Source organism: Amblyraja radiata, chromosome 14, assembly GCF_010909765.2.
Source record: "Amblyraja radiata isolate CabotCenter1 chromosome 14, sAmbRad1.1.pri, whole genome shotgun sequence".
Classification (NCBI taxonomy): Eukaryota; Metazoa; Chordata; class Chondrichthyes; order Rajiformes; family Rajidae; genus Amblyraja; species Amblyraja radiata.
In genome coordinates this window covers 47,734,267-47,752,119 of record NC_045969.1, presented here as the reverse complement: position 1 = coordinate 47,752,119, position 17,853 = coordinate 47,734,267, and the positions used below count along the sequence as shown (strand labels likewise).

At 41.1% G+C, this 17,853-nt stretch overlaps 1 protein-coding gene and 1 long non-coding RNA gene across 2 annotated transcripts in view; one reads left to right on the top strand and one right to left on the bottom strand.

The window, feature by feature from the left end:
- The window catches only part of ltn1 (listerin E3 ubiquitin protein ligase 1), a 93,320-nt gene that overhangs the window by 45,117 nt on the left and 30,350 nt on the right, over nt 1-17,853 (bottom strand). The window contains exon 14 of the mRNA XM_033033261.1: nt 3,060-3,213. Within this exon, the coding sequence (XP_032889152.1) occupies nt 3,060-3,213 (154 nt within the window). The remainder of the gene's footprint in view (nt 1-3,059; nt 3,214-17,853) is intronic.
- LOC116980738 lies at nt 8,994-12,206 on the top strand. Its single transcript, XR_004414053.1, has 3 exons — nt 8,994-9,178; nt 9,596-9,762; nt 11,988-12,206. It is a non-coding gene; the product is annotated as an uncharacterized LOC116980738 (long non-coding RNA).

Here is a 17,853-nt window from a genome sequence, read left to right as displayed (position 1 = left end):
AAAGACACAGTTGATGAGTTAAAGTTGCAGTGGATCATAAATGGCATTTAGTTTGAATTACAGCAAACTCTTGTTTTAACGGACCCTTTTATAATGGATTTTGGATATAGCAGACGGACCTGCCGATGCCACCCCGGCTCACATCGCCTCCCCGGCTGCTTGGAGCCCCATTTTCCGACACCAACCCTGTAGATCAGTGACTCATGTTATGAGTCATACTTTGTAGCTACGCCCACTAGTTTAACAGAAAGCTTCCCTGCCCTTTCTCTCTCACTTTTAGAGTAACGTGCTAAGATGAAGTTACCTATGCTGTAACGTTAATAAAGTCTTTGGATCTTAATCACGGTGTGCGACTTAACTTATTCCAGCAGCAGAAGCTCAACAAATCCCGAATCACAAGATACACCAGCAGGCCCTTCTTCACCCACTGTTGACGCGGCTGTTTTTGTGGCTCACGCTGTAGCTGCTGGGGACAGTGCTTTCTTCAGGCCCCATGGGGCTCCCTCCCATCTGCTTTGTCCGCTCATTGCCACCACCCCCTCCTCCTCCTGGTACTCAGTCCACTCGGTCTCTTTCCCCACCCGCCACGCCTCCACTGCCAACTCCACCACCTTCACCCCCGGAGTCGTCAACAAATTCCACCTGGGAAGCGGCAGCTGGCAAGAGGGGAGGGAGCTCTACAGTGACCGAGCGTGGCCTGTTGTTGGTAGCGGCCTGAAGAAAGAGCTGTCCCCACGGGCTACAATTTGATCCGCAACAACAGCCGGGTCACTGGACCATGCAGCAGCCGATGAAGAAGTGCTCCCTGCTGCAGCCCAGCAACATAGGCTGCTAGTTTCAAGGTGAAACGACAGAGTGTGGGAGTAACTCATCAGACTGAATCAGTCTGAAGAACCGCCCAGACATCACCTATCCATGTTCTCTGGTGATCTGCCCGAACCGCTGAGTTACTTTAGCACTTTGTGTCCTTTTACGTATTAACCATCATCTGCATTCTTTGTTTCAACTACATACAATAATACCGTACTCAGTTATAATGGACAATCTGCAAGAATGGACACCAATCCCTCCCCTATGGTCCGTTATAATGAGGGTTTAATGTATATTGGTAGTAGGAACTGAAGGTACAAGACACAATGCAGACATTAGAGAAATTAAGCTTGGAGTTTTAAAAACGTTTGAGTACATTTTCAGGTTGATCCATTGCCAAACATCATATTGGTGGTCTACAGCATAAGATGGAAAGATGGAAATGAATAACAACGATGTGGAGAGTCAACAGAATACATATTGCTCAGCGTAGATACACAGATGCATTATCTATTTAAAAACTGATGAATACACGAGTAATGCTAGAGGTGAGAACATGGCACTTCATAGAAAATAGGGTTATGGATATGTAACAGGAAAGAAGAAGGGGGATAATCGCAAAAGGTTAATTGCATTGTGGCATTGAATGAAGATAGCACGGGCATTTGCCAAAATGACATAAATGGGTTGAGTTGAGTTTAGTTTATTATCTATAGTAACAAGCACATTTTGCCTATTTTGTATTGTGGAGGATTACATAGGATGGATGACACAAAACCAGGCTGTTCAATGAAACAAGTCTCTGCAGATAGATATGGTTCACTTAAGCCTTCTACCATGGTACCTTATTTAAGCCAGAACAGTGTTCTCATCATATTTCCTATCCCTCCTCCTCTAACATGCAAATCATCAAATGTTCTTTTAACATCGTTCCAAATTCTCACTTGTGTGTAAAGAAATTTCTTCCTATTTCCCTCGGTTTTCTTACAGCTATCTTACATTGATGACTTTAATTTATGCTTTTTCTCACAACTGGAAACATTTTCTCAATATCCATTCTATGAACACCATTCTTGGGTCACCCCTCAGCCTTTTTCCAAGAGAAAAGGGATCCAACATATTCATTTTTACCTGTGTATTCTCTTGCATTTCCAAAATTATCCTTGTAAATCATCTCTCTCAATTGTGCTTTTCATAATATGACAATCGGGGATAGACACAAAATGCTGGAGTAACTCAGCGGGACAGGCAGCATCTCTGGAGAGAAGGAATGGGTGACGTTTCGGGTCGAGACCCTTCTTTGGACTGATGTCAGGGGAGTGGGCGGTACAGAAAGGGTCTGGGTTAAGACGTGGTCGTAGAGTCGGAGGGCAGGAGGAATCACAGAGGGGAAGCAGGGAGAGAAGTTGCTGAATTCTCATCGGAGAGAGGAGGAGAACTTCAAAGTTCTTATACCCAGAGAATTGTGAATTTGTGGAATTCTCTGCCTCAGAAGGCCAATTCACTGGATACATTCAAAAGAGAGTTAGATGGAGCTCTTAGGGCTAGCGGAATCAAGGGATGTGGGGAGAAGGCAGGAACGGGGTACTGATTGGGGATGATCATCCATGATCACATTGAATGACGGTGCTGGCTCGAAGGGCCGAATGGCATACTCATGCACCTATTTTCTATGTATCTATGTACGGTATTATATATATTATACACGTTTACTATATTATAGTCACTCTTGCCTTGATGTTCCCTCACTTTTACAAATTTTCGCTGATTAATTGCACTTCAAGATCAAATAGCAGGGGGGCTTTTTCAATTTTTACGATAGATTTGAAAGGAATTCTGTATGGAACAGCATCTCCTTATCTATTTTATCCTTCATTTCCATTTTATTAATATTGGTTGGTTGAAATCCCTCATGATTTATTTTACATTTTACATAAGATAACTGCATAGATGTGGGCAACATTCTTATCATCAGGCTACAGTTAGACTTCTGTACATAATTCCCCGAATATGGATTTCATGAACATCAACCAGTATGGATTTCATGAACAGCAACTAGTATTATCACAAATAAAGCATACAATATGCTTTGTTTCACATTCATTTCAGAATGTAATATCTTAATGTAATATCTTACACATGCATCTAGGATCAAGCATTTACAGCTTGGCACAACAGTTAACTTAAATGTTAAGCCATTTAATAAATCTTAGATAAAAGTGAAAAAGCAATACTGTTTTTAAAAATACCTTTTAACATCCAGTGCTGATGTTTGTACCTGATTTTTCAGCCATGTTGCAGAGCTATGAAAAAAACCATATTTTCTTAAATGTCCTTCTTGCTGATTAATTAGTGAAGTTAATCCCAGCAACCAGGCATTCTTTAGTTTATCCAAAGCAGTATCTAAAGCAGAAAGAAAAATCCTAAATTAATACGCTTCAATATCATGCAGTCATTCATACTTGTTTTGAGATTTGGGAACCTTTCTACGAAAATGATTGTTTATACAAATGACACGGCAAATGAATATCTAAGAATGAATTCAACAAAGCATGTTTTTCCATCTCAAATATAAATATTAATATATATAATTTATAAATCTATATGATATATAAATAAACAAGTAATATATAAATAAGATAAATATAAACCTGTGACCTTTCGTTTTCAGGAGATCCTACAATTTCATATTTTTACTGTCTATTTGGTGTAACGAAATAATGGACAATCATTTTATTCTATATTATTATAAACTTTGTTTCAGACTTAAGGTCCAGACAAGAGACGGCATTACATAAAATATATTGCATATAAAACACCATAAAATACATTAAAAAGCTTAGTAAATTACTTATAAGAGCATCATAAATTATATACAAAAACACAATACATGATTTAAAATCCAGAATAAAAAGAAAGATCAGTGTCCTACAACGAGACAACTATACCAATGTCTCCACAACTGGGATTGGTAGCCTGTAGTACTAAACCTTATGTTTGATAAGATCTTGATAATTACATTTTCAGATTCATTAATCCTGCAGGTAAATTTATGCATATGATTTCTTAGGATGGCTTCTAAAGTACTGACTCCTGCAGCCACAAACAATTTATTAGCACTACACCATGTAGGTTTCCTTAGCAGTGTTCTTATGGCAAAATTATAAGCCACCTTTAGTCTCTGTAAACTTGTTTTTCCGTAGTTTGACCACATGTGTGCAGTATAGAGTGGTGTGCAATATGCTCTAAACAGAGACATCTTCACCACATCTATACACGCACCAAACTAACGTAAGAGAATATTTGCCTGTACATACAGTATACATCGTTGCCTATAAATATCCTCATCATCTGCCATTTGTCAGATTTACGCATCCATCTTTGACTCAATTTAACAAACAACTTTCTATGATTAACACGATAAAAGGCTTTGGAAGCATCAATAAAGCACATAAGAATTGATGAGTTTTTACCTCTATATTTGTTTACAATCTCCTTTAGGAGTGTTATGCAGATGATACCAAGATAAAGAAGAGGATTTCCAAAGTCTACAGAGTGATTTAGGCCATTTGGAAGAATGGGCTGAAAGATGGCAGATGGAGTTTAATGCTGATAAATGTGAGGTGCTACACCTTGGCAGGACAAATCAAAATAGGACGTACATGGTAAATGGTAGGCAATTGAAGAATACAGTTGAACAGAGGGATCTGGGAATAACCGTGCATAGTTCCTTGAAGGTGGAATCTTATATAGATAGGGTGGTAAAGAAAGCTTTTGGTATGCTAGCCGTTATAAATCAGAGCATTGAGTATAGAAGCTGGGATGTAATGTTAAAATTGTACAAGGCATTGGTGAGACCAAAGGTACACAAAAATGCTGGAGAAACTCAGCGGGTGCAGCAGCATCTATGGAGCGAAGGAAATGGGCGGCATTTCGGGCCGAAACCCTTCTTCAGACTGATGGGGGGTGGGGGAGGGGGGAGATGGAAGGAAAGAGGGAGGAGGAGGAGCCCGAGGGCGGGGGGATGGGAGGAGACAGCTCGAGGGTTAAGGAAGGGGAGGAGACAGCAAGGGCTAGCAAAACTGGGAGAATTCAACGTTCATGCCATCCGGACGCAAGCAACCCAGGCGGAATATGAGGTGCTGTTCCTCCAATTTCCGGTGTTGCTCACTCTGGCAATGGAGGTGACCCAGGACAGAGAGGTCGGATTGGGAATGGGAGGGGGAGTTGAAGTGCTGAGCCACCGGGAGTTCAGATAGGTTATTGCGGACTGAGCGGAGGTGTTCGGCGAAACAATCGCCCAACCTCCGCTAAGTCTCCCCGATGTAAATCAGCTGACATCTAGAGCAGCGGATGCAGTAGATGAGGTTGGAGGAGATACAGGTGAACCTTTGTCGCACCTGGAACGACTGCTTGGGTCCTTGAATGGAGTCGAGGGGGGAGGTGAAGGGACAGGTGTTGCATTTCTTGCGGTTGCAACGGAAAGTGCCCGGGGAGGGGGGGGTAACGGGAGGGAAGGGAAGAATTGACAAGGGAGTTGCAGAGGGAGCGGTCTTTGCGGAAGGCAGACATAGGGGGTGATGGGAAGATGTGGCGAGTGGTGGGGTCACGCTGGAGGTGGCGGAAATGGCGGAGGATTATTTGTTGTATTTGCCGGCTGGTGGGGTGAAAAGTGAGGACTAGGGGGACTCTGCCCTTGTTGCGGGTGCGGGGATGGGGAGAGAGAGCAGTGTTGCGGGGTATGGATGAGACCCTGGTGCGAGCCTCATCTATGGTGGCGGAGGGGAATCCCCGTTCCCTGAAGAACGAGGACATTTCCGATGCCCTGGTGTGGAACGTCTCATCCTGGGAGCAGATGCGGCGTAGGCGGAGGAATTGGGAGTAGGGGATGGAGTCTTTACAGGGGGCAGGGTGGGAAGACGTGTAGTCCAGATAGCCATGTGAGTCAGTTGGTTTGTAGTGTATGTCGGTCAGAAGTCTGTCCCCTGCGATGGAGATGGTGAGGTCAAGGAATGGTAGGGAAGTGTCGGAAATGGTCCAGGTGTATTGGAGTGCCGGATGGAAGTTGGTGGTGAAGTGGATGAAGTCAGCCAGTTGTGTATGGGTGCAGGAGGTGGCCCCAAAGCAGTCGTCAATGTGACGGAGGTAGAGGTCGGGGATGGGGCCCTGATACGTATTGAACAAGGATTGTTCAACGTACCCGACAAAGAGGCAGGCGTAGCTGGGGCCCATGCGTGTGCCGATAGCTACGCCTTGCGTTTGGAGGAAATGGGAGGGTGTTGGGAGGAAACGTAAAGTTGTTGAGGGTGAGTACCAACTACGCTAGGCGGAGGAGGGTGTCAGTGGCTGGGTATAGGTTGCTCCTCTGGTCGAGGAAGAACCAGTGGGCTTTGAGGCCATCCTGGTGGGGGTTGGAGGTGTAGAGTGACTGGACATCCATGGTGAAGATGAGGGGGTGAGGGCCTAGAGAGTGGAATGCGCGGAGGCGGCGGAGAGTGTCTGAGGTGTCTAGAACATAGGTGGGAAGGGATTTAACCAAGGGGGATAGTATGGAGTCAAGGTATGTGGAGATGAGTTCGAATCATGAGTGAGACCAAATCTGGAGTATGGTGTACAATTTTGGTCGCCCAATTATAGGAAGGATGCCAACAAAATAGAGAGAGTACAGAGGAGATTTACTAGAATGTTGCCTGGGTTTCAACAACTAAGTTACAGAGAAAGGTTGAATAAGTTAGGTCTTTATTCTCTGGAGCGCAGAAGGTTAAGGGGGGGACTTGATAGAGGTCTTTAAAATGATGAGAGAGATAGACAGAGTTGATGTGGACAAGCTTTTCCCTTTGAGAATAGGGAAGATTCAAACAAGAGGACATGACTTCAGAATTAAGGGACAGAAGTTTAGGGGTAACATGAGGGGGAACTTCTTTACTCAGAGAGTGGTAGCGGTGTGGAATGAGCTTCCAGTGGAAGTGGTGGAGGCAGGTTCGATGGTATCATTTAAAAATAAATTGGATAGGCATATGGATGAGAAGGGAATGGAGGGTTATGGTATGAGTGCAGGCAGGTGGGACTAAGGGAAAATAATTGTTCGGCACGGACTTGTAGGGCCGAGATGGCCTGTTTCCGTGCTGTAATTGTTATATGGTTATATGGCTAAGTTATTTAGCAAGGCTTAGAGGCCACATTTAGTGACTACTTCAGTGTTCAGTAAATTCTGAATGCGATGGATGGGCTTCATGAAATGAAACCAGTTTTGCAACTTCAAAAAGTTCCAAGAAATACTATCTAGCAAAACAGTCCACGCTCTTAGCGAGGTCAGTGGAACGCACGGCAGAACAACTGCCCCGTAATCATGTCAAGTGCATATTGACACCTCTCTTGCCCATTGTCCTGTCCACCTCCAGCACCCCCCTGCCATGTTCTTACCTCTTAGCACCCTCTAGGTAATCTCATAGCCCTCTACAGGGTGGATCCTCTCACTTTGGGAACCATTTATTTATATGAACGTAAAAGGAAGTTTTAATCCCAATAAACCTACTTTTTTTCCCGCCCTTGATAACTTGTATTGATAAGTTTTCCTTTTTATTGCAAATGTAATTTATAAATTCATTCCGGTTGTATTTGTTTACTATGAGCTTGTTCTACAAGCAGGATAACATTTCCTTACTATGTTACTAACAACTAAGTTTAGTAACAACTTAGTTGTAGCATATTGTTAGTTAGTTAGTTAGGGCATGCTGCAGATGGTGCTAACACAAGTACAAGTTCTAGAACAGTGATCAATGTTCAGCTGCTTCAGACCGAATGTGATGAGTTATGAGTGACAATGCTTAATCTGGAGAAGTACATATACATGCACTTAATTATTATTTTCTATACTTTCTTTTCTGATAGATCACTTCCCTGTTTTACTGGTTTAAAGCATTTACCAAAGTTTCCTCTTTCTGGTTGGAGACTGGTTCCATTCCAGTTCAAATGCAGCCCACCCTATGGGTTTCTCTCTATACTGGAAAACCTTTTCTTATATCGATCCTTCTGTCATAAGCTTCTCCTGATCTATCTCCTTCAATGCCAACCTCAAGATATAACTTTTCAATTTAGCTTCAATATTTCTAAAAGAACGTCCTTTTGATTACCACGTGGACAACACCGGATTTTCCTCTCTCTTTCAAAATTCCTCTAAAGAAATTCTCTTACTGTGACAATGGATTTGGTTCCTGGCCACAGAAGATGCTATTGATATCCTTAGCAGCATTACTACTGCATTTCTGTTGCACTATGTCTTGAAGCAGCTGTATCATTTCATCGTCTGCACTTTGGATATCTTCCTAACAATCCCTTTCCATGTCTTGCCATGTCTGGAGTACACTTCAGATGGCGAGGGTTGTGGGTGGAGATGGGATGGAGAGGGGTGAGGTGGGGGATAGGGAGGAGAGAAGAGTGGCAAGAGATTTCCCTCAAATTGTTCCCCCACCCCCTCCCCTCAGATTATATGGGATTTGGGTGAGTCCAATATGTATAGTGTTGTAGGAGTCATAATTGTGATCTATACCCTCCAGCATACATCACAAAAAGACGTTGACTAAATTTTATCATTTATATCCCTGAAAACCTCATAAATAAATTTCAAATTGAATAAAACTACAGATTATCATAAAAATTCAAAGAATAATGAAAATATTGCATGCAGAGGGAAAATGTACTGCAAGTATTTCAGACATATCAATCTCCTACCACATAAATGAATGGAAATATCTTTTTCAATTAGTGCTAAATTAATTATGGCCAACTATGGCAAATACAGAACACGTAGACCAGTGATTTCAGTATGATTAAGTGACAGTACTTTATTTTAGTGTCCTATTTGTTTTGTCTGTTACATTTCAATAACAGCAACAGCAGAGAATATCTCTTTAAAGTTCACTGCCTGTTGCTTTATTGAATAATTCAATTAAATTTTACTTCAACAATCTGTCAGTATTAAGATGCAATTTGTCTGCAGCAAAACCTGACAAGGCAACGGCACAGTAGTTTTAATGGGTTGCAGTTCCAAAGAATAACCAAGAGGCATGGTTTATTGTGCATGACACTAATTCAATAGGCTGTGACTTACGTGGTCTGCATGATTGACTGTACTGCCATTCACATTATAGTGTAATTGCTTGCAGACCATTTCAATCAACATTCAAGTTGAGGTTTTCTCCCGGTACGCAACCAAAGGAAGTCAGACAAATGTATTTAAATATAATTGAGTGTATTTACGTTCTGTATTAGTAATTGAATATATCCCATGCATTCATCAAAATAATGAATGTTAAGTATATCATTGTTTTTCTAACCATTTTGATAACAATGTCATCAATATGCAAAGGTAAGTGCTGCATTTTATTACATTAAATGCAATTATATTACAGTATGCCAAGTACAAATTGTAATTCAAACAAAGATAAACAGCATTTTAAACTATGTGCTGAAATCATTTCACTGCGTCACAAAGTAACAGCAGTTTTCAATGCATTGCTTCCGTGGCTAGCTCGCACTGGCAGCAATTGATAACGATAGAAAGTTAAAGGAATACCTACATCATTTTAACTGTATTTTGTCTTCTTTCAAGATGTAATGTATGTAATTAGGCTTTGGAAGTTAATGGCAATATATCCAAATTTATGAAATAATCTTTAGTTATTGCTACCAATTTGCCAAGTGATTGGGACGAGCTGTGTTCTCATGGTTATAGAAGTCACAGTATGCAATCAAATCTTGATTGATTTATGTATTCCTTTGTTAGGACTCCAGCAGTTTGCTCGTTGGGTACAAATAAAGCCTGGGGAAGATGCTGGTCAATCAGTAAACCGTGTCATTCGATGTTCAGGATGCAAACAGTCAGCTACAAGGGAAAATAAACGCCCTCGACCTAAACTCTCTCGCAAAGGTCCACTGCCTTTCTAAGATCAGGTAATAAAATCTTGAATAAGTGCCTTTTTTGGTTATTCTTCAGACTACAATACTAAAATGTTGTTGAAGAATAGGGATAGAGTATTGAAATAAAAATTGTAAAAAATGAAAAGGCTTGAGGGCAAAAAAAGGTGTTCTTCAGAATCAAAACTTTAATGTTACTGTATAAAAGGTGTTTACTGAGGGACAAAGGTGCTAAAAAAATTGATGGGTAGCAATGGAAAATAAAAATATTCTGTTTAAGTAAGGATGTTTATTTCTTAGATCAAGATGGAGCAAGCCGAGGCCAGACTTGGAAGCACTCTCCACAATTTGTATTAAAGTCACTTCAATGCTAAGATTATATTTAATTCATTTTTTGACAGAACTGAAAATGCTTTAGCAAAACTAGTTTGCAGACCAATAAAAATAAAAGCTAAAAGTGAGATAGACAAAACATTTCCGACTTATTTAATCACGTATCCTCTCCGCAAGGATATCAATGCAAAGATAATAAGAAATGAGCAGAATTTAAGAAAACCCAAAGTTTAACTTAATCAGTTATAATTATTCTAGAAAAAATGTAACAATGTACATTACCTATTATAACACAGTAAATCCACAGCCAGACTAATGTGGGGCAATGTGTGTAGGAAAGATGCTGGTTTAAATCGAAGATAGACACAAAATGCTGGAGTAACTCAGCGGGACAGGCAGCATCTCTGGAGGGAAGGAATGGGTGACATTTCAGGTCAAGACCCTTCTTCAGATTGATGTCAGGGGAGCTGGCGGTAGAGAGATAAAATGTAGTCGAAGACAGTAAGACTGGTCCAGAGAACTGGGAAGGGGGAGGGGATGAAGAGAGAGGGAAAGCAAGGACTACTTGAAGTTAGAGATGTCAATGCTCATACCGCTGGAGTGTTCCCAAGCAAAATATGAGGTGCTGTTCCTCCAATTTGCACTGGGCCTCAATCTGACAATGGGGAGGCCTAAGACAAAAAGGTCAATGTGGGAATGGGAGGGGAAGTTAAAGTGTTGAGCAACCGGGAGATCAGGTAGGTTTAGGCGGTCTGAGCACAGGTGTTCAGCGAAACGATCGGCGAGCCTGTGTTTGGTCTCGCCGATATACATGAGTCCACACCTGGAACAGCGGATACAGTAGATGAGGTTGGAGGAGGTGCAGGTGAACCTCTGCCTCACCCGAAAAGATTGTTGGGATCCTTGGACGGAGTCGAGGGGGGAGGTATAGGGACAAGTGTTGCATCTCCTGCGCTTGCAGGGGAAAGTACCTGGGGAGGAGGTGGTTTGGGTGGGAAGGGACGAGTTGATCAGGGAGTTGCGGAGGGAACGGTCTCTGCGGAAAGCGGAAAGGGGCGGAGATGGGAAGATGTGGCGAGTAGTGGGATCCTGTTGGAGGTGGCGAAAATGTCAGAGGACTATGTGCTGTGTGCGATGGCTGATGGGGTGGAAGGTGAGGACTAGGGGGGCTCTGTCCTTGTTACGAATGGAGGGGGGGAGGGGGGGGGAAGCAGAGTGGAGCTGCGGGAGATCAAGGACACCCTAGTGAGAGCCTCATCTACAATGGAAGAGGAGAACCTCCATTCCCTAAATGAGGACATCGCCGATGACCTGGTATGGAACACCTCATCTTGGGCCCAGATGTGGGGCAATACCATAATACAAGATAAATATTTATTTAACCTTTAATCTATGCCATCTGAGATGGATAGGAACAGAGAAACCATTTCACAACAGGGAGGATTCAACAAGGCGTTCTCATGAGAGCCTTGTTAGAGTAGTTGAAAACAAGGTCCCCAGAATGCCCTCTTGACCAAACTGACAATCTTCAATTTACGATAAGAAGATTATGAAATCCAGTATCGCGTAAATACATTTTTTACTACAAATATGATTTATTTGGTAAAATTATGAAACTATTTATATAAAGATAAAAATATAACGGCTACTCATTTTCAAATAATAAGGTAAATTATAAGGTTGTGCTTGCAAGTTAAGCAGTGCACAGGCGGGCACACAGTATGACAATAATTTGCCTTTTACCATCAGAACCATAGCAACCTCTCGCAGTCATTCTTACTTAAAAAGGAATTTGGATTTGGAATACAGGGCCAGAATTGTTCTGGCTGTGCCTGCTGTCCGATTTGCCACAGTAATATAAAAACAAAGCCACTTCTATCAATTCAATATAATTTAATCTTCTGTTGTTTTTTTCCCTTTCCCCACAGCACACGACTGCACCCAGTACTTATTTTCTGCAAAGATCATGTCCAGTGCCATCTACGAGCAGAGAAAGCAAGGACAAACATCCGTTTAGTATCTCCATCAGGAGTACAATCTGTATTTCTGTTAAATGCTGAAGATATTTGTTTCAGTTGTTTAAAATATTGCCACAGAATGATCCAAAAATTTCCAGATGTGAATCTGCCACTTCAGAGAATATAATCGAAAGGTCAACAGAAAATATAATATGCTGCGAGACATTCTGTTCACAACAACCATAATTTCATTTTCTGATGCATGCTCCAAAGAGATCAATTCTATCTGTAAACAAGAGATCTTGTATCGGCTGTTTCTCGTAACATAGAGTACATTATGAATAATTAAAATGGTTAAGAGACCATAATAGTTCAACAAAATTCATCATTAAAAGTTATTGCGTAAATGAAATATTCCCAATTACAGAGGATCTACTTGAATTATTTACGGTTTCTTAAATGCTAGATAATTGCGAGCAGATTAGTATTTAAATATTATCAAAGATTCAGATCTCATTATATTACCCATTTATACTTAACCATTTTCAAGAATGTGATTTAAAAAGATGCAACTTCTTGTTCAGTCTACACTGTAGCCACTCCCCAATGCAACATACAGTAGAATGCACCAAAACGTATCAACCATTTTAAAAATTCTGTCGCACACAATTCATGAATAAATTGATAATGTAAGTAAACGGTAGAAATATAATTGAGAACATTCAGAAATGAATATATTCAAATAGTTAAATTGATTTAAAATATTTCAAATTTTAGCAGTTACATATGCAATTTCTCTATTTTAAAAGTGGGTTTGTTGATTGCTTATTTTTTCAAGCACTTCTTTAATGCGACAGGTTTAGAACTTAGAATATCATAAATTCACACTATTAATACTGTGCCCTTTGAGCTAAATAGTTTTTAAGATTCCAGAATAATTGGTAGGATGGGGAGTAGTGTGGACTAGTGCAAGTGGGTTCTTGATGGTCAACTTGGACTCATTGAGCTAAAAGGCCAAACCTCCTTATTATGACATTATATTGGAAATTATTTTTTTCGCTGATCGAAAAAATAATGGCAGAGGTCAAAATTGTTTTGCAAAATGGGCCACGGAAAATCAGAACTAGATTTAATTATTTATTTGCTTCTTTTTGTTACTGGAACAACCTGGTTAGAGCTACAAGATTTAGAACATTTTAACTTGGCACCTGATCAAACTCTATTTTTTGTAGTTAGTTATAGCCAATCATTGATGGTGTATGCTTTTTATACATTTGCAGTACAGAAATAGCCATCTTGTGTTTTTCCTGATGCATCCCTTCCCTGTTTTTTTCAGAATGATAATATTTTCTCACAAGGTAATCTGTCACATCACCCTCTTCAATTGCAAGTTTTTATTTGCTGTCTAGATTGGACACTCAAGGCTCTATTAATTACATCGAGATCTGAATAAAACTTCCTTCAATACCAAATAAAACAATAACCATCTAGTTGTGAAGAAGTTCTGCATCAAAAAAATGTTTCCTCGACGGAATTGTTAATTTGCGGCTTTGGATGTTTTAAATAGAGAGCTGAGAGTTCAAAGGTACTGAAAATGTAATGATTTGTAAATGCGGTAGAGAAGACATGCTCAAAGTTCACTTTGTATTGATTATCTATTTAGCTGTGATAATTCTCTCAACCCACTGCTGTCAAAACGTTATCATTGGATTTGCTGTTGTTGTATATCACAAAATCTCTATCTTGTTATGGCAGTAAAACAATGCTTTGAAGTCTCCTCTTAAAATCTCTGGATAACTATCCCATTCATACTTTTCCAGTTTGTTAATCACAGTCTCCAGAGATTTTCCTCCAATCCCAGCTCAACAAATCTGTGCACATTTTCTGCATGACCGAAGACATGGCTTTTTCCCCTCATCATGACATGTGCATTCTCACCTGTTCTGGCTTTTCCTGCCATAATTTGCAAATAATCTGATATTTAGTACAGATGTAGAGCTTTATATTTCCCTCTGTCATCACAATAGTTAGGGCCTTTGGTCGAAGCTGTTCTCATGTAAGTAACTTGTTTCACTCCATCAACTTCTAGCAGATAAAGGATTAAGGTATGGGAAACATTGTAGACTGTGGCAACATGTCTTTATAACATTGCTATAATTAAAGCAACAAATGGCACCCACTACTATGCACATCTTGCGTACTATCCTTATTCAATCATCTCAAGTTTCACACACTATGGCATTACAAACAACAGCATCCTCTTCCAATACAGTACCTCAACTGCTCTTAGTTGCAAATTGAGTCCATTTGAACATTTTCTCTGGAATTCCCTACCTAAACTCATCTCTCCATTTTCCTGGAGAAACAAGGAACTACAGATAGTGATTTACAAAAAATGGCACAATGTGTTAAAAAGTACCTCAGTGGGTCAGGCAGCATCTCTGGGAAGCATAGATAGGTAACGTTTTGGGTCGGGACCCAACTGTGGACTGATTGTGGTGGAAGGGAAAGAAAGCTGGACGAAAGGATGGGCAGGACAAAGCCTGGCAAGTAATGGGTGGTTACAGGTGAGGATGGGGGGGGGGGGGGGGGGGGGGAGGGGGGGGTTGATAGGCAGATGGTTAGAGAAAAGCCAGAGGTAAAAAGACACAAACCCTCCGACTTCCACATTTATCTTGTCTACACCTCCTCCCGCCTGCCTCTTCAAAGATGTAATCCCCTACTCACTATACTTCAACTTTTGCTGCATCTGCTTACAAGATGAGGCTTTCCATTCTAGGATCAAGATGTCCTCTATTTTTTTAGTAATTGTGGTTCCTCACTGCTACCATATTTGGATCCCTCACTCACTTCTCGTCCATGCCCAGTAGTTCTGCTCATGCTCCCCCTCCCCCAGGTGGAACATGGACAGACATCCCATGATCCTCACCTGTCACTTCAATCGTGGCTGCATCCAACACATCATTCTCCAACACATCATGTTGGGATCACCTCCAACATGATCCAAACACCAGTCACATCTTCCAATCCCCTTTCCGCCTTCCGCAGAGACCAACTCCGCGGCTCACTCATCCCTTCCCACCCAAACCAACCCTTTCCCACATTATTTCTCCAGCAACCGCAAGATATTCAACACCTCTCCTTGTACCTCCTGATATCCACCCAGCATTTGGTCCACATGAGACAGAGGTTTATATTCATCTACTGCATCTGGTGTTTCTGATGTGGCCTCCACTGCACCTTCGGATGCATGTGACAAATAAAATTGACTTTGACTTTGCATCGACAAGACCAAAAAATCGGTGACGTTTCACTCTACACTTGTGTTCGGTCTGCCAAGTTGCTTACCATTTCAACTCCCCATTCCATTCTGACCTTTCTGTCCTGGGCCTCTTCCATTCCCAGAGTAAGGCCACACGCAAGCAATTTTATATGTCAACCTGCAACACCCCTCCCCCACCCCGTGCCCACTCATTTCTTCCCTCCATCTATATTCCTTACTCTGGCTTCACAATTATCAACTATTCAATCCATTTGTCTCATACCTTTTGACCAACCATCTGCCTGTCAACCTGTCACTTGCCAGGCTTTGCCCTGCGCCTCCTCTCTACCAGCTTTCTGCCCCCCACCACAATCAGTCTAAATAAGGGTCCCGACCCGAAACATCATAGTCTCCAGGGATGCTGTCTGATCCACTGAGTTACTCCAGCACTTTGTAAATTTTCTTTATCCATTTTACCTTTATTCTTTAATTTCACCGAACTATTAGTTAACCATTCCAATATCCTCTGTTGGCTGTGTTAATTCTTGACTGTCTACATTTTGGTGAAGCTTCATGAGATATTTTCATTACAATGACACCAATATCTGTCCTACTGGTTAGTAATAGCCTTATTCAAGGAATTCTATTAACAATGGTTTTAAATTTCTCCCTAATCACCCTCTCTACAGGTTGGTAGGTTAATTGGCCACTATAAATTATCTCAATTGTGTAAATGAACGATAGAATCAAGAGTAGTGAATAAAATGGGATTAGTGTAGGACTCGTCTGAGTAGGTGCTTGATGGTCAGCTTGGTCTTATTGAAAGGCATGTCTCCGTGCTACATCACTGCATGACTCTCTGACATAGTTAATCTCAGCTCTTTCTTTTCCCAGACTTATGTGTTTCCATTAACAAATTGTAGGAACAATTTATTTAAAGCTAACCTCAAAAGCTAACTTTTGATTAACGTATAAAAATCTTTCATATTAAATCTAATGCAATTTTACATATTAAAGTTATTAAAAAATATTTTTTTCTCTGGACACTGGCAGACGCTAAGATCCCCAGCAAAATGTTACAAAATCACAATTTTGATATCACACATCAGACCTATCATGGGATTTTTCTATTTCCTATTCATCCAAAGCAGGTTCTCAGCCAAGAGGTTGGGAAAAAAAAGTAACTATGAAATTGTTGCTTATGTAAATTTTCATATTTTAATTAAAACATGCTAATTAAAACAATTAAATATTTTTGACCAATTCAAAGCCAATTTAATCATTTTTAAGGATCTCTCACTATTGAATAATTTTAGTAATATTCCATCTGAGACCCACTATACCTCCTAGATTTAGAAGGTCAGCTCCATCAAACCATTGCATCCAGCACAATTGAAAACCACAGCTGGCGATCCGGATTCAAATGAATTCCACCTTAATTTATCTATAAACTCTTTAAAGGGATGTTTATGCCCGCACGTGGCTGTGCCGTCTTTTTATCTTGTCTTCTTTATCTGTAATGATATCCCAGCTTGATAAATGGGTATACAAAAAACATTTTTTATATTCAGTTTCTATCACATAATAGAGGTTTTCTAAAATTGTGTTTAGTAGTTTTAAGTTTGTAGTTTTTTGTATCTACCTTTTGGGAAGTTATGTATAAAAGTGCTTGGCTGTTTATTCTTCATATTCTGCTAATTCACTAAAATTGAGGATTATATCAAACTAATCACTTAAATGGTTGAGATGTTTAAGAAAGAACAGCAGATGCTGGAAAAACCGAAAGTAGACAAAAATGCTGGAGAAACTCAGCAGGTGAAGCAGCATATATGGAGAAAAGGAGTAGGTGACCTTCAGACTGATGTCGGGGGGGGGGGGGGAAGAAAGGAAGAGGTGGAGACAGTAGGCTATGTGGGAGACCTGGGAAGGGGGAGGGTCTGAAGAAGGGTCTCAACACAAAACATTGCCTACTTTTCTCCATAGATGCTGCCTCACCCGCTGAGTTTCTCCAGGATTTTTTGTCTACTTAAATGGTTGAAATGTTTTCTGTAACTATGCATCAATGGAATAAAAATCAATGCTTCACTTACAAACTGTATTGAAAATACAGTACACCTTTGTTATAATGGAACAAAGGGGGAGAGGAGGAGGGAAATGGTTTCTGCCAATTGTCCATTATAACAGAGTACGGTATTATCACTTTGTCTGCTCCACACATCGAAAGTAGAGTATTCCGGCGACTCCAGTGGAGGAGGAGGTGGCGGTGGAAGGAAGGGGGGGGGGGAGGATGGAAGATGTCGAATGGACAGAGCGACGGGAAGAGTAGTAGGAGGAGGCGGTTGAGCAGGAAGGGAACAAAGCGACGGGCCAACAGGAAGCAACAACAGCAGGTGGGAGGGGAGGGAGCTCCAAGGTGATCGAGCGTGTCTTGTCGGTGGCAGCAGCCTGAAGAAAACGCTCTTCCCAGGGGTTACAACACGAGCCATGTCAACTATGCAATAGGTGAAGAAGAGCTCGCTGGTGCACCTTGCGAGTCATGGGTGGCGTCAGAAGCCAGGGCTCTAAGCGGTCTGG